The 17,674-nt window shown below is 41.5% G+C and overlaps 1 protein-coding gene across 1 annotated transcript; it reads right to left on the bottom strand.

The window, feature by feature from the left end:
• Positions 1–8,747: 8,747 nt before the first annotated feature.
• On the bottom strand, positions 8,748–17,194 carry LOC103055029 (retinol dehydrogenase 12-like). Its single transcript, XM_088145616.1, has 7 exons — positions 17,036–17,194; positions 16,468–16,586; positions 15,135–15,290; positions 14,591–14,695; positions 12,682–12,891; positions 11,259–11,448; positions 8,748–9,796 (listed from the first exon to the last, which is right to left on the bottom strand). Exons 1-7 carry the CDS (start codon positions 17,113–17,115, stop codon positions 9,694–9,696), a joined length of 963 nt encoding a protein of 320 aa, XP_088001742.1. The 5' UTR covers positions 17,116–17,194; the 3' UTR covers positions 8,748–9,693.
• Positions 17,195–17,674: the final 480 nt, after the last annotated feature.

Below are 17,674 nucleotides of genomic sequence, written 5' to 3'. Positions count from 1 at the left end.
TGCTATGACCTGCGTTAGGTTTTTCACAGACAAGGCCAAGTCTTACACTGAATTGAAAGAAAGGCAAAAATGGCTCTTAATGGTCAAGGACCATCTTAAAGTTTACTTTCAGGAAGTTTCTAGGAATTCAGGAAGAAAACAGTTTGCCTCCTCTTTTCGCAAGAATATGTCTGCCCCTCATGTATCAAGATAGTAATGAAACAGTGTTGGACAACATTTTTATCAATCATCAATTTGTGCATTCAACTGTTTAGTAATAACGTAGTGTGGTACAATTCAGGACTTTTCTATAAGCACACACAGACTTACTGAATGGTTAACCTGAGTGAGGTTTTCCATCTTATGTTTTGGATTGCTTTCACTTACAATTTCTCCTTTGGTTGTTATTTTAATAATTCTCTGAATTTATTAGAATGTGTACTGAAGGATATTTTCCAAAAATCAGGCATAGCAATACAGGTGAGCTTCAGATGGAAGTAACAAAATTCCTCCATTGTTGTGAAAACTCGGGGTCCTTATCTGCAGATGAATTCTGTACCTACTCTGTTTGGAAACAATCTAATGAAGATTGAAATTGCTTGCAAGGTATGGAGCCCCACTTAAATTCATTAGTGTAGTTTTAGATACTGAAATGGAATACTGAACAGAGCCTGGCGTATTCTACAACAAAAACATGTAGATTGTTTACTGAAGTTAACCCAAAAAGTCACATTTCATTTTCATTATGAATTTTCATTTAAAAAAATAACAATGACTCAGAAAAGCATTATTTCCCTATAGTCCTAACATGGCAATTCTGTGGCTGAAATCCAAAGAACAATAGAACTCGGTGTCAAAAGCTCCAAATGACTTTTCATTCACTTGCATGTCACTCAATTGATCCTTTTTTCTGCTGCTGCAATTTTTCCTCAGGTCATGTTGGAAGGCAAAAACATTGAAGAAGGATTTGGGATTGCATTTAGAATACTGCAGGTATATTGAACAAAGAAGCTTTATATCTAATAGTGACCCCTTGCACATGAAAATGAAATAGATAAAAGAAAACCGCTACATTATTTCAGCTTATTTTTATGTAATTTTAGACATTTGTTTGAAAAATTGAGTTAATTTCTGAATGGAATCATTGTGTGTATTTGTATTGGGCCCTGTCTCCCATTGATCAGAATGAGGTAAAATTATTTCTAAGGGAAGAAAATTATTCTTTCATTTAAAACCTGTCACAACTCATCTTAAAATCTGCACTCCTAAATGGCAGATCCCTCAGAGAATTTTCTCCAAATCTAGCTTTATCACAATGAGTTAATTATCCTAGGCAGATGCCTCTGTCTAAAGCAGAGTTTCTCAAACTGTGGATCCTGACACCACCACCTCCCAACAGGGTCATGAGCAACTTAGGCAAAGATCACAATTATCAGTTCTTGGCAGTCCATTGACACTGTTAACTGATAGTTGAGCTCAGCTTCTCTCAGAATTAATTGTAAGCTTCCAACTGAAAGTTCATGAGATCGTGACTATCACCAAATTAAAGCAATATTGACTTTTAGTTATTTGATTAAGCACCTGAAATGCTACTAATTCTTTGTTCTCAAATGTGATAACTGTCTGGAAAAGCTCATCTCCCCACCTTGCATTCAGTGGACGATTGGAGATGTGAAATGAAGCATGCATGAGAAACTGAACTTGGTTCCAGAAAAGCAACTGGGGCTGCTTGCCCGCCATAGATTTCCCTGCCAAATTTGTGCTATGACCCACTTGTTATTGGTATGGGACTCCCAGGATGCTTGCCCAGACTCAGTTTGGCCCTAGCTCAACTTAGGTTCCTATACTTTGTTATTGTTGTTCAGTCGTTAAGTCATGTCTGACTCTTCGTGACCCCATGAACCATATTGCACCAGGCCTTCCTGTCCTTCACTGCCTCCCTGAGTTTGCTCAGTTTCATGCTCATTGCTTCAGTGATGGTATCTAACCATCTCATCCTCTGCCATCCTCTTCTCCTTTTGCCTTCAATCTTTCCCAGCATCAGGGTCTTTTCCAAAGAGTCCTCTCTTCGCATTAGGTGACCAAGGTATCTGAGCTTAAGCTTCATTATCAATCCTTCCAATGAGCAATCAGGGTTGATTTCCTTTAAGATTGATTGGTTTGACCTCCTAGCAGTCCAGGGGACTCTTAAGAATCTTCTCCAGCACCACAGTTCAAAGGCATCAGTTCTTCGGCGCTCAGCCTTCTTTATGGTCCAGCTCTCACAGCCATATATTACTACTGGAAAAAACATAGCTTTGACTATGCGGATCTTTGTCGGCAAGGTGACGTCTCTGCTTTTTAATATGCTATCTAGGTTTGTCATAGCTTTCCTCCCAAGGAGCAAGCGTCTCTTAATTTCATGGCTGCAGTCTCCGTCTGCGGTGATCTTGGAGCCCAAATAAATGAAGTCTGTTACTGCTTCCATTTCTACCCCTTCTATTTGCCAGGAATTGATGGGTCCAGATGCCATGATCTTAGTTTTTTTAATGTTGAGTTTCAAGCCAGCTTTCGCACTCTCCTCTTTCACCCTCATCAAGAGGCTCTTTAGTTCTTCTTCACTTTCTGCCATTAGGGTGGTATCATCTGCATATCTGAGGTTATTGATGTTTCTCCCTGCAATCTTAATTCCAGTTTCTGATTCTTCCAGCCTGGCATTTCTCATGATGTACTCTGCATATAGGTTAAATAAGCAGGGTGACAGTATACAGCCTTGTCGTACTCCTTTCCCTATTTTGAACCAATCGGTTGTTCCGTGACCAGTTCTAACGGTTGCTTCTTGGCCCACATACAGATTACTCAGGAGACAGGTAAGATGGTCTGGTACCCCCAACTCTTTAAGAATTTGCCAGTTTGTTGTGATCCACACAATCAAAGGCTTTTGCATAGTCAATAAAGCAGAAGTAGATGTTTTTCTGGAACTCTCATGCTTTCTCCATGATCCAGCGAATGTTGGCAATTTGATCTCTAGTTCCTCTCCCTCTTCGAAACCCAGCTTGTACATCCGGTAGTTCTCGGTTCACATACTTCTGAAGCCTAGCTTGTAGGATTTTGAGCATAATCTTGCTAGCATGTGAAATGAGTGCAATTGTGCGATAGTTTGAGCATTCTTTGGCATTGCCCTTCTTTGGAATTGGAGCGTAAACTGACCTTTTCCAATCCCGTGGCCACTGTTGCATTTTCCAAACTTGCTGGCATATTGAATGCAGCACTTTAACAGCATCGTCTTTTAGTATTTTAAATAACTCAGCTGGAATACTGTCATCTCCGCTAGCTTTGTTGTTAGTAATGCTTCCTAAGGCCCACTTGACTTCACTCTCTAGAATGTCTGGCTCAAGGTCAGTGACCACACCAGCATGGACATCAGGGACATTAAGATCTTTCTTGTATAGTTCTTCTGTGTATTCTTGCCACCTCTTCTTAATCTCTTCTGCTTCTGTTAGGTCCCTGCCTTTTTTGTCCTTTATCATGCCCATCTTTGCACTAAATGTTCCTTTGATATCTCCAATTTTTTTGAAGAGATCTCTAGTCTTCCCCATTCTATTGTTTTCCTCAATTTCTTTGCATTGTTCATTTAAGAAGGCCTTCTTATCTCTCCTTGCTGTTCTCTGGAAATCTGCATTCAGTTGCTTATATCTTTCCCTTTCACCCTTGCTTTTCGCATTCCTTCTTTCCACAGCTATTTGTAAAGCCTCATCAGACAGCCATTTTGCTTTCTTGCATTTCTTTTTCTTTGGGATGGTTTTAGTTGCTGCCTCCTGTACAATGTTACAGACCTCCATCCATAGTTCTTCAGGCACTCTGTCTACCAAATTTAATCCTCTAAATCTATTCATCACCTTCACTGTGTACTCACAAGGAATATGATCTAAGTCATACCTGAGTGGTCTAGTGCTTTTCCCTACGTTCTTCAATTTAAGCCTAAATTTTGCAGTAAGAAGCTCATGAACTGAGCCACAGTCAGCTCCTGGTATTGTTTTTGCTGTCTGTATAGAGCTTCTCCATCTTTGGCTGCAAAGTATATAATCAATCTGGTTCTGGTATTGACCATCTGGTGATGTCCATGCGTAGAGTCGTCTCTTGTGTTGTTGGAAAAGAGTGTTTGCTATGACTAGCTTGTTCTCTTGACAGAACTCTATTAGCCTTTGCCCTGCTTCATTTTGTACTCCAAGGCCAAACTTGCCTGTTATTCCGATTACTCCTTGACTTCCTACTTTAGCATTCCAATCCCCTATGATGAAAAGGACATCTTTTTTTGGTGCTAGTTCTAGAAGGTGTTGTAGGGCTTCATAGAACCGGTCAGCTTCAGCTTCTTCGGCATCAGTGGTTGGGGCATAGACTTGGATTACTGTGATGTTGAATGGTTTGCCTTGGATACGCACTGAGATCATTCTGTCGTTTTTGAGGTTGTACCCCATTACTGCCTTTCCCACTCTCTTATTGACTATGAGTGCAACTCCATTTCTTCTAAGGGTTTCTTGGCCACAGTAGTAGATATAATGATCACCCGAATTAAATTCACCCATTCCCATCCATTTCAGTTCGCTGATTCCCAAGATGTTGATGTTCAATCTTGTCATCTCATGTTTGACCACATCCAGCTTGCCTTGGTTCATAGATCTTACATTCAGGTACCTATACAATATTGTTCTTTACAGCATCGAACCTTCTTTTCGCTTCCAGATACATCCACAGCTGAACGTCCTTTCGGCTTTGGCCCAGCCGCTTCACTCTTTCTGGAGCTACTTGGAATTGCCCTCCGCTCTTCCCCAGTAGCATATTGGACACCTTCCGACCTGAGGGGCTCATCTTCCGGCGTCATATCTTTTAGCCTTTTAACATTGTCCATGGGGTTTTCTTGGCAAGGATACTGGAGTGGGTTGCCATTTCCTTCTCCAGTGGACCACATTTTGTCAGAACTCTTTGTCATGACCTGTCCATGTTGGGTGGCCCTGCACGGTATAGCTCATGGCTTCACTGAGTTACGCAAGCCCCTTCGCCACGACAAGGCAGTGATCCATGAAGGGGTCCTATACTTACTTACTTACTTACTTACTTACTTACTTACTTACAGATTCATATTCTCCCCATATTGGTAAAAACACAATTTTTGCTATAGTAAAGCATCATGGATCTCACAGTATTTATTTTGTCCACCTTAGGACTTCCAGCTGGATGCTGCTGCTGTATACAACAAAGTGGCTAGGCAACTGGTGAAGCAGCAGAGCTACAGTGAGATCAGGCAGCTCATTAAATGTATCAAGGAGTCTGGTGCGGCAGATAAAAATGACGGGGACAATGTCATCCTCAGTTGTTTGGACGAGTTTGATTCTATCCCTGCTGAGGTAACTTTGGTGTCTTGTAGTATTAGGGAAGAGACACAGTCACTTTTTTTATCTCTCCTACATCATTATTGTGTATTTAGAAAGCCAAGAATATGTCTCATTTTGCTAGTGATTCTTTCATAGCCAATGGATGAGTGAGCTATCACCCTCCTTGTTTCTTAAATCTGTAATTTGCTAATGGGATACTCATCTCTGAGTGCTTAAATGAGGAATGTTAGGATGGCTTCATTTGGGAAAGAGTTTGGGGTTTTTTTGTAAACTGACTATACAGGTAAGTGCTTGCCATCCTGCAGAGTTTGAAAGAGGATGCGGGTTGTACCATTTCAGCTAGTTCTGAGCAGCTGAATGTCAGATTTTAGTGCTTGGTGGGCTTTGATTTAATAGGCTTCCTCATTTCCTCCAGTTCTTGAGCTATGAATCACAACAAAGAACAATTCAAATGTTGAAAATGCAGTATGTTTCTGAATGCCACTTGCTGAGAAACCAAATGTTATGTTCATACCATGGCTGTGGGCATCCTTTAGGTCTTATCATTAATCCACCTGGTCCAGTAAAAGCTTCTGATGAAGTAGCTGCCTAATGTGCCTTCTTTCAGTGGGTAGGGCTTTGTTTATAATTGCCCCCTTGTTTCTCTAGTTGCTTCTTAGAAGCCTACAAGGGCAAGCGTGAGTAACTATGTGTTTGTCAGTTCATCTCATGATCTTTCTACCATTTTTATTTTGTTCCTGGGATCTAAGAGTTGGATAATCTGATTCAGGATATGAACAGTGATGAAATCAAAGTGAGTAAACTAAAAGAATTTTTTTCCAGTATATGAAGTAATTTCTGGAAAATCTTGTTTGTGTGTATGGTGTATGTATGTATTTGTTCATTTATTCATTCATTCATTCTTCAGTCTTGTCTCTACTTCTGTTATTCTGGGATTATCATATTCAACAACTATGTGAATATAGTTACTGAAAACTCTTTACTCTATCTAACATGAAGTTCATAATGATGTGTTCTTCTTAAATATTAATAGAAAACTACTTTGAAAGGAGCTCTTCTCATATATTTCCAGAATATATAAAGGTTAAAGGAAAGGAAATATGTTACTCTGCCCTACTCTGAGTTTCAGATCTTGATTCATTAAGTGGCAGGAACTAAAATATCGTACTTACTTACAATTGAATGCCAATAAGTGAACATGGATACTAATAAATCAAGATCTGCAATCACATGAAGACTTTTGCCATTCAGATTCATATGATCTGAAATGGTAGGACAGGAGAAACCAGGAGATGAAAGGCCTACATCATTCTGAACTGTTCAGTCAGTTTTTGATGATGCCATTTGCCCCCTGGTCTTTACCAGCAGCAACAAGAATCTCAAAAAGTTAAGCCTAGAAGGCTTGTGTAGAATTTGGGGTATAAATATTTTGACTAGTAGGCCATGACTGGTAGTATAATGACAGATGAACATTTTGTGTACTCTGGACCATTTATTATTCCACAATCTGATCCTTCCTCTTCTGTTCATGAACAAACCACTGTGTTTTCTAATTCAGTCAATTCCCATTGTAATGGACTGTTACTCTCAGAGAAACCTGCAACTGAAATATTTGCTTTTTATAGAAGACGTTCTATGGAAAGGATATATTTTTGAAATTATCTAATGTTTGTTTTTTGGGGGGGAAACATGATTACATATGAAACAAGAAATTATGAGTTTTTTAAAGTTCTAGGCACAAACTGATTTGTTCAGCATCGACCTATTTTAATAAGCCCAACATACAAGCCTTTGTAATGCATTCAAATGCCTGACCCACAGACCAGCTCTGTCATCTTTCTAAATGTGTGGGTTGTTTCAGCCTTTACACACAATCCCTGCTGCCTTCCAGAAGACAAGCAAGTATCTTTTGGCAGTGATCCCAAAAGAATGCTCTTCCAATAAAGGAAAGAAAGATGCGTGTCTATAGGGGCTTGCTGATCCCCACTTCCCAGTGCAATCCCCTTTTACACACCTCTTGGTCTTCTACAGACTCACCAAACTCAAGAACAGATTTTGAGCTGAAGTTCATATCAGAAGCTTTATTGGGAAGGAAGTGAAAGAGAACTGGCCCATCCCATGAGCAAAACTCTTCTTAGAGAAGTTCAAATCACATGTTTTTCCTTTCTGTTTCAGATTCAAGCATACTTGAAATGCCATAAACTACGCTCTGCCTATCTTGTCTCAGTAAAACAAGACAATGCAAGAGCTGTGCAGCTGGTCCAACATGTACGGCAACTGGCAGAGGATGGTGGGGATGATGTAGTGCAGGCCATCTGCATCCAGTGGCTTTCGGTGCATCATACTAAGCCAAGAAGCTGGCTTAGCCAAAATCCCATGAAATGACTCCCAGAAAGTTGTTGGGATGTTGTTCCTATAAAGGGAAAACTTTACTTGGGCTTGATTCAAGCTCGGTTGCAAGCTGGAAAGAGGCTGCTGGACTGCCTGTATTGAAAGGGAAAGGATCAACTTCCTAAAACCACCAGTCGTGATGCAGTGACAACCAACTACCTCTACTTCAGGGTGTTTCTTCTTTACATATTTTCATATTTCAGTCCTGGTTCAGCTGTGTATTGCTTGATGATCATTAAGACATTCATTCTTTGGACACTGTTTTATTAATGCAAATCCCACATCAACAAAAGTTGATAACTGCTTGTGATTTCCGACACCACAAAGCTACAGCTAAATCAATAAAGAAACATGTAGCAATTTGAGACTGGGTACAACGTTATGTTGCTTTTCATAATAAAAATCTGCAATTGAATTTTGTGCAGAAGAAATAACAGGTCTTTAAGTCTACACCTCTTACTATCTGAGGCAAGAAAATAACCAGTTAACACAGATGAAGGTTGAATAGCAAAAGATTCCCCTCCGAACCTGTACCCATATTTTCCACCTTCCCTCTGAAACAGGTTGAAGTTCTCACTGTCCTTTCAGTGACATCATACAGAATACAGTGGGACCATAGCATGCTCTAAATAAGAGAATACTAATTGATGACAAGTTTTTCACTTGCAAAATTGGAACGGTTATGAAAATTGTATTATTTGTAAGGAAGAAATTATTCAGTGTGGTTTAATCTTTATGAGTTTTTAAAAAATTCTTATTAGATGAACATCATCCTTTTCCACTGATTTTAGCAGATTAAAATGGTCTGAGCTACCCTCTTCCAGTGAAACGCTTGGCACATCTCACAGTCACAAGCGTTGTAATGCTTAATTCATTGGATTTGGCAGTCAGAAATAACTGTGAGGTTACGTAACTAGGGAGGGCCATATTTAGCTTCCACCTTTTCATACCTTTCAGATTTTGGAGCTTACCCTATTAGGAATGTAAGAGTTATAAAATCTTTTGCTGTCTATCAAGCTAAACTGCCATGAACCCCCAAAAGATAGTCTAACTGGGCTTGTTGTGACTCTGATTACTTCTTCCACCATCAGAAAAGATGAGCATTAATTCTGTGTGTGTGAAGGTCTGTTGGCTATTGAGTAGGTATCCACCATAGCTTTGTACCTCCATCTTCACGCTCTTCTCAACAGTACCTCCCAGAGGAAGAAAGGAACCACTTGTGTTGAATAGAAAATAGAGACGTTTTTGGGTCCAGCCTTTGCACTGCATTTTACGCACTTTATATTGTTTCCTACTCAGATTCTATAGGATTTTCTAAGGATCCCTTTCTCACCAGCAAAACCTGTCCTGTGAACTATCCTGTATTAAACTGTAAAGGAGGAGTTCTAAACTTCTGATGAAGAACAGTGTTCAACTCTCATTGAGAAAATAAAAGCTTAAACTTGGTCAATTTACTGTTTTAATCTGTGACATCATTTCTTGTTAATTATGTAGCCACAAATCATGCAACAAATGAAAGAAGCCAAGACACCAAAACCATAGTGTAAACATCTGAAATTAAAAAAAAAAAGATACCCGCTGTAATCTTGTAGCCTGGCATGTTCACATGGCCTACTGAATCAGAAACAAGCCAGCAACCTTTGAGCTAGAATGCTGAGCAAAACCAGACCAAGCAGTTCATAATTCAGTCTGCCATGCAAACCCAGAAAAACTAAGTAGCTTTTGCAGGGGTATTGTGAAGTCCCAAGCAAGGCAGTATTCGTGTACTGTGGATCGTCCCGTACACTGAACAACTGCTTGAGCTTCTGTATTAGTGCAGAAACTGAGATGAACACTGTTACTGGAAATGAACATGTCCTAACAACTGCATCTAGGAAGCGTGCATGAAAGCAGCCCTTTCCCATAGTCTTACGCACAAAATGCGGAAATCAGGTGTAGCGGCTCCTGCAGGTCAATCCCACTGGATACCGAGGAGCTCACAACTAACATTCCACAGCTTCTTTGCCGTTTCATCATTACGCCCTTGAGACGCCACTCTTGCTGGTTTACAATCACTGTTACATAGAGGAAGAAAGCATGTTAGCGGTGTTCCACTGCATGAAGAAGCAGGTTTAGCAAAAAACCCCCCCCAAAAGCTCACTAATTCTAAGAGAGGCACATGAAGCAAAACATGCCTGAACTCTCGACTCCTCAACTACTAATATGAGTTAACAGCATTCTGTCCTTTCTCCAACAGAGGATCTACACTGTGTATATCAGCAGTGTGCTCAACTAGAAAAAGTGTTGTTGTGACCCCTTTATAAAGGACTGTATTCCAGAAGTTCTGCTCAACCATTTCAGAACAGCTGCACTTCAGCCAAAATAAAACCCAGAGGGATCTTGATCTTTTTTTAGAATTTTTTTATAAATCACTCAATGAGAGAACATACTTAATAGTCCTTCCTCCTCCTCCTCTTCCCACAACAAGCACCCTGTGAGGTGGGCCGGGCTGAGAGAGAGTGCTTGGCCTAAAGGCACCCAGCTGGCTTTATGCCTAAAGTGGGACTAGAACTCACAATCTCCTGGTTTCTAGCCTTTTGCCTTGATCACTAGACCAAACATTTTAAAAGGCCAATTCAGCAAGGCTGAGAGCCAATTTGGTGTAGCGATTAAAGGTACCAGGTTGGAGACTGGGAGACCATGAATTCTAGTTCTGCCTTAGGCCCGAAGCCAGCAAGGTGACTTTGGCCCAGTCGCTCCCTTTCAGCCCTACGAAGAAGGGAATGGCAAACCACTTCCGAAAATGGTGCCCAGAAACCACAGGGACTACTCCAGGCAGTCACCAGGAATCAAGACTGACTTTATGGCACGCCCCACACACCCAACACACACACAAAAACAGCAAGGCTAGTGCATGTGTCAGTCCTTCTCCCCACAGCACTCTCACTGTAGTATAGTCCAACAGTTCCTCTAATCTTCACTATTTTCCCTGCCTCCTCTCAGCCACTCCCACTGTCTTGGCTTGTCCCTACATTTCCACTCTCCCAGAACAACCATGTGTCGTTCTGTGGATCTTTCACAGCACCCAAACGTGCCGTGGTACAGTGGTTGAAAACTGCTGCTTTAAAGAGACAAGTAGTGATCTCAACTGATGGTGCTAGGCAAGAGTCAGCAGATGAGATCCTCTCTTTCTGAATGGCTTCTGCACTTATTAGAGCTACAAGAACTCTAAACTCATCCACGCCTCAGTTCTAAGCACTTGCTAAGTCCCATATCCTAATGTTTGCTCGTAGCCCATGGCAGAGCCTCACTGATGCTTCAAAATAATACCAAGAGCAATCATAACTCCTGCTTGTGTCCTGGCTCATTATGAGGTGGTTATACTGTGCGGGAGTGAAGTTGAACATATACAAAGCTTCTTTCCTCCACCTCAAGGCTAATGTGAGAGCTAGGTGGTTACAGCAAAACCAGAGGGTTTTCCCCAAAGTTTGTTCTCTGTCACCGCATCCCAATGCCAGTCACCCCAGTTCAACCCACCTGAAATACTTTCCACTGACTGTCTCCAGCTCCTCTGCCACCGCACAGTATATGCTGGTCTGGGATCCTTGCAAAGGAGTCTTCAAGAAGATGGCAAATGTATTCCACAGAACTTTTAGTGCAAACGAATGACGGATCAGTTCAGAGAAAACTACACCTGGATGCACAGCATTTACAGTGACACCAGTATCTATAGGAGAGGAACCATAAATGCATTCAAAGATATACTGACAGTGGGATCAACCAATACAAAAGCAAAGGGGATGTTGTTTGAATTACAGTGGAGGATATGATGCCAGTGTGTACTTAGAAATTAGAGTTTCAGTAGAAGAGAATATATGTAGCTCAGGGGTGAAACTGTGGTATCCTTGGTGCTCTCTGAGCTTGGTTGTTTGCTTCCAGAGATTGCATTACCCAACCAGGTAACATCGTCAGTACGAGTGAGGCTGGGGTTTGCTCCGTTTATATGCAGTACCTTGCCCTGCCAGTGGTTGTCGTGGTGTGATTTTCTCCTTGGTAGTTCCTTGAGTAGGGTATTGTTTTCTGCCTGTTCGCCTGCTCTTAATCCCTGCGTATCTGGGTGTTGGCTGCTGGAGAGGATGCGTTCTCGTCTTTTGGTTTCCTTCATAGCTTTTTTACTGTCTCTTTTGAATGGTTTGTAGGTATGGTTTATTTTTAGGTGTCTATTGTTGCCTGATTTGTCTGAATGCCAAGCTTTCAGGAATTCTCTAGCATTTTTGGATTTAGCTTGGTCTAGGATGCTCACAGCTTCCCAACAGAAACTATGGTTGAGACAGTCCATGTATTGTGAGATAAGCAATTATCATCTGGTCTTCACACTGTTAGTTGGTGTTCATGGATGCACTCTGCAAGGCTGTCCTACATAGTCTCTGTCCTACATAGTGGCTGTTACACTCCTTACACTTTATGTTGTAGATGACCCCTGTTTTTCCTTCTTGAGCTACTGGATCTTTCGGTTTATTTAAGATGTTTTGGAGGGCAATTCAATGGGAATTGGACTAAAATTGACCATGGCTCCCTCGTGTGCAAACAATCCTTATGCCTGTAGTAGAAGCCCAAGTATCTCTCTCTTGAATTATTACTCTATTTTACATTACTTGGAAGGAAGTCCCACCACATTCCGTATGTGTGCATAAGACACAAACGTCAGGGCTCTTGCAGGTTGTTCAACACGCTACTATCTTTGCTTGTCAGCATGAAGTCTATACTCTGCCCAGCTCAACCTTGGCCAATTTTTGCATTTCTATTTTAAATACTAGGGAGCAACAACCTTTGGAGTTAAAAAAAAATGTTGGACTTCAAAAATATTAGAACTTCTCCCATCCCGGGATGCCAATTTTTCCAGTAGTTTTTACTCCTAAATGGCCTTGTCAACTAAAAACCCTGCAAACTTCCAGCTCACCTTGCAGATGTTTAGCCAACTCCCGTGTAAAGAGAACATTGGCCAGCTTGCTCTGACAGTATGACAGGAACCCATTGTAGAACCTTTCCCCCTGAAGATCATGCAGGTGAATCTTCCAAAAACGATGAACCAGTGAAGATACATTTATAATACGAGCCGGTGCACTCTGTTTCAGGCGCTCTATTAGCAGGAAGGTCAAAAGAAAGTGTCCTAACGGGAAAGATTATGAACAATAATTTGAATTTTATGGTTACTTGCAAGTCTTCTTTTTTATTTAACATATATGTTACAATGATTCAGCATCCCTATCTTATTCTACCCAACATATCATACTACTAAATATCTGCAAGTGTATCAGAAAAAGATTACTGCTTAAAGAAAATGCTAATGTGAGATTTAAGGGAAAGGTATTGCATAATTTTTTTAAAAGTCACAGTGATTCATGACAGTGTTTCTGCCGATACTTGTCAGTGTTCGATAACACATAAGCTATTATGTGTTTGTGGGAATTAAATACAGATATTCACCTACTACAACATTACAATTGTCATATTTGACAAAAATAAAGCAAAAATGTAGGGGAAAGAAAGTGTATTTTCAAGAGATGGCTAAGAATCAAGAAGCTAAGTAGTTGTTCTTAAGGAATTCATACATTTTTTTGAAAAAATATTCATCCCTTTCTGATTTTCTGAATATTTATATCTCTTTCCCACTCAGTGGTTCATATAGGTCCTAAAGTCATCCAATATGCAACGTGCTAGATGTGAAAAAGTAATTGCCCCTTAGATTCTGGTTGCTGAGCTCAGTAAGATTTAAGAGCTTTCTAGCATGAACTTGTAGTTTCAGGTCCTGCCGTAACATTTCTATACAGCTTTAGGTCTAGACTTTGACTTGGCCATTCCAAAGCAGTGAATTTGTTCTTCATTCATTCCCTTGGAGACCTGCTCATATGTTTGGGATTGCTGCCTTGCTGCATGACCCACTTGCACTTCAGCTGATGGACAGATGGTCTGATATTCAGCCACAGAATTCTCTGATATAAAGCAGATTCCATGCTTTCTTCAATAATGGCAAGTCATGCAGAATGGAGATAGCAAAGCATCTCCTCCATGCTTGACAGGTGGTATGAGGTCTTGGTATGCACTCGTTCTGCCAGGCATACCAATGTCCAAGTAGCCTGAAAAGAACATTTTTGACATATGTTCGTAGAACAATCCTTCAGAAATCTGGAGGGCTATCCAGGGGATTGTTGAGACAACCATTAACGTTCTTCCCGGGGACCCATGACTTTTGCCTTTCTACTGTCTCATGAATCCCATTTCTTCTCAGTGATTTTCTGATGAAGGAATCATGAGCACTGACTTTAACCAAAGCAAGAGATGCCTAGAGGTTCTTCTAGCATTCTTTGTAACATCCTGGATGACTTCATCCTATGCTCTTGAAATAACTTTTACACAACAGTATCTTCCACCTGAATAGCTTTTACTCTTGTGAAGATTCATGGTTACCTCCTGGTTATGGAAGTCATCTAAGGAGTATGGGCATTCAAATAGCTCCTTAACTCCATGAAAAATCTGATGCGTAAAAAAATGCTCAGCATGCAATTCATAGTGTGATCAAGAACCAGAACAGCAGATATGTAATCTCTTTGAGAAAAATGACATATGTGCGTGCAACATTACAATTCATGTACAAGAGAGGCACACCTAGCGTTGTAACATTGAAACACTCATTTCCTCACTTGTCCTCCCTGCTTGCCCCCACTGTGAAAGCGCATAAATCTTTCCAATTTTTACATGCACCCCAGATTCTAACCTCTCATAGTATTTCAAGACAAAAGGAGGAAAACATCTTAAAGAGAACTTTCTAAGAGAAAAACTGATCAAGTAGAAAAGTATAGCAATCTTACCAAGATGATTGACTCCAAAGTGCATCTCAAAGCCATCAGCTGTCTTTGAATAGGAGCACTGGATAACCCCTGCATTGTTGATGAGTATGTGGAGTTCTTTCTCCTCTACAAGAAACAAGCACGTAGGTCATACGATTAAAGAAGCCCAAGATAAAAAAATACCGGAACTGGTGTAATAAAAACAGAGGCACAGTTCAATTTCCTTCAGATTTTCCCAGGAACATTTTGACAAGGCAAAATTTGGTCCTCTCAGTCTCCCACAAAATCCCTCCAGACAGCATGACAGGAAATAGCAGATCCTCTGCTATTTTATTCACTACAGTTCTTCCCTTAGGAGTGCGTTGACAATCCCACTAGCTGAAGTATACTTATGGTGGCAGATGTCTAATTTTAAAATCTTCACACATTTAAAAGTGGTTTAAAAAACAATAGAAAGCATACCCGAATTGCATCATGCCTACTGGGTTTTTAGACAAACAAATAGCCAGATATCATTTTGCCCACGTAAAAGCACCCTGAGAAAAACAATGTGTCTCAGACGTACCTTTTAAGAAATTACTGGCAAATTCTCTGATAGATTTGGTGTCTGCCAAGTCTAATTGTTTGGCCATAACCTCTTGGTTTCCCGTCTTGGTCCGGATTTCATGGACTGCCTTTTCTGCTTTTGCCATATCTCTGCAAGCAAGGATGACTTTGGCACCTGCGGCCAATAAAAAACAAAAAGTAGAAGAAGGGCGTTACTCTCCAAATGACAACTTTGGCCCATTCTCCAGAAATAAAAATAATGAAAAGAAAACAAAGACATTAACAGTATACAGAACCTCTGAAGAAGAACACTTTTTGAATAAAAAGGGACTGATTGTGAAATAACAACAACAACAAAACCACTGAAATATTTGGGACTTTATCTGACAGGATGCAACCAAGACCTATTTCAAAGCACTTGTAACAAATTGTGGGAATACATAGATCTTGACAGGTGGAAAAATCTAAAATTTTCTTGGTTAGGATGCATTGCAACAATAGAAATGAATACATATTTTCCCAAGATGAACTTCCTGTTCTAATGCACCAATTCCAAACTCTGGCAAATGCCTGCAGGACTGGCAAAGAACAATCAATAGATTTACATGAAGCAGCAAAAGAAAAAAAGAAAAAAACAGTAAGGTTCAAGATTTTGCAAGACTCAAAAGAAAGAGGAGGACTGCATTTCCTAACCTTAAATTATATTATTGAGAAAGCTGTCTTATCATGGATTACAGCATGGAAAAAATCCTCAAACAGCAGAATATTAATGACAGAAGGAGCTGGCTTAGCCAATGGGCTTCACAGGTATTTATGATGCAAAGAAACAAAAGAAAATAATTTGAAGGGATATATTATAAGCAAAGTTTATATGTTAACAGGTAAAAATATGGAACCTTCTGAAGACAACAATAAATCCAGCAATCTCACCATTAGCGTCACCCTCAAATGCCTTTTGCTTCAAGGACAGCTACCGTAAGATAAATTCAATCACATATGCCAATATGGTATATCCAGATTCAGAAATCAGGCTAAAGACACAGCAAGAACCGTTGAATGAGGTTGCTGGAGACAGGAACGCAGCCTTGACTGCAAGCATGAAGGTTGACCTGTGGTGCTGGGGAATTTGCAGCTTACGCAGGATTACTGCCAAGCTGGACTTTATATTACAACGTGCTTAAAAAGTGGAGAGCGGCTTTAAAGGAAATTCTACTCAAAACCTCCTAGAAAAGGAGATATCACACTCTAGGAACAAACTGAAGTGCAACCTTCCCTTTCCATCCTGAATTCCTTTTCTTACAATCCCTACAATTCTGGGGGCTACAAGGGATAAGCAGATATAAATGACTTGCCTCTTCTTGCAAGGTCTTGCGCCATTTCCTTCCCTATGCCGGTGTTGGCCCCTGTGATCACCACAACTTTCCCATTCAGTTGTGCTGTAGACTTACACACGCCTCCCGCAAAATACTTCCTACAAAAATAGACATTAATTGAGTGGCTGACGTTTGAAAATGCAGTCCCTCGTTGCAATATTCACAAAGTATGCCAGGCAATTTGTGACAGAAATCCAAGCTAGCTTCTCACGCGCGCACACACGCACACAGGCACACACTCTCTCTCTCAATATACGTTCTTTGCAAAAGGGAAACTCCAATGCGCCAGAAACCGAAGGAGCGCTAACAGAGCAGCAGATAAAGGATTTAAAGGCAAGACTGAGGGAAAACAAGCAGCATTTCTGTTTCTGAAACCAGTCCTGCAAGACGCCTGACGGTCTCGGGGTCTCCTAGCAAGCACAGCGACCGATTGCAACGGGATGCAGCCGCCAAAGGCTTATCTCAGAAGCGTTTCTCTTCCTCCAAAGTTGCACCGGCGGGAGTTTCGCAGGCCGCAGGAGGTACGCACGGCAATCCCGCCACAAACCTGACATATGGCATTGCCACAAACGCCCAAAGAGGGGCCAAGAGCAGGAGCGCCAGTGCGGAGTCCAGAAGTCCCAGCATCGCGCCTTGTCTGCTCCGCTCGCTTCGCTTCTTGCGCGGGAGCCGCTCGGGTCGGAGGGAAGCCGCGGCCTCCGAATACAGTTGGCTGGGAAGTTCTGGAAGCCGAAGTCCACCCATCTTAAAGTCGGCAAGGTTGGGAAACGCGGCAGGAGAGGCCAAATAAAGGCGGGACTTCTGCGGTTACCCGGAGTGGGTACCGCGCAGTCCGAGGAGGCGAAGAAGCGGCCTGAATTTCGGCCTCAGCCCCTGCAGGTGGGGTGGGGTGGGGTGGGGTGGGGTGGGAGCGGTGAGGGCTGAAGGGGATGGCGCCGTTCTTCTAATCCAGGCCGTTTTCACTGGAAAAATCGCATTAGCCCAAACGTTGGTTTCCGCAGGAAGGGGGTACCCTACCCTCTGGCGCTGCGTTAGACGGTGTAAGTGGAGCTGAAGAGCCGGTGGGGTCGAGGAGCCGGTCCGAGATATGAAAGTGAAGGTGGGATGCCGCTGTCCAGAGAGACCCGATTCTTCGGCTTTCGAGGATAACCCCCTCCTCTCTAGCAGCGGCGAAGTATGCTATTCG

The sequence above is a fragment of the Python bivittatus genome, unplaced genomic scaffold (assembly GCF_059951505.1).
Source record: "Python bivittatus isolate LINGU-HERP-01145 unplaced genomic scaffold, Pbiv_v1 ctg000480_np1212, whole genome shotgun sequence".
NCBI classification, from domain to species: domain Eukaryota; kingdom Metazoa; phylum Chordata; class Lepidosauria; order Squamata; family Pythonidae; genus Python; species Python bivittatus.
This window is presented reverse-complemented; position numbering and strand designations above follow the sequence as displayed.

What these genes read in the sequence shown, in the direction of transcription:
- LOC103055029 (XM_088145616.1), bottom strand. Translation starts at nt 17,115, where the DNA reads ATGCTGGGACTTCTGGACTCCGCACTGGCGCTCCTGCTCTTGGCCCCT. An exon ending in GTGGCAATGCCATATGTCAG is followed by an intron (nt 16,587 to 17,035) that starts GTTTGTGGCGGG and finishes CTATTTTTGTAG; the next exon opens with GAAGTATTTTGCGGGAGGCG. An exon ending in GCAAGACCTTGCAAGAAGAG is followed by an intron (nt 15,291 to 16,467) that starts GCAAGTCATTTA and finishes TATTGGCCGCAG; the next exon opens with GTGCCAAAGTCATCCTTGCT.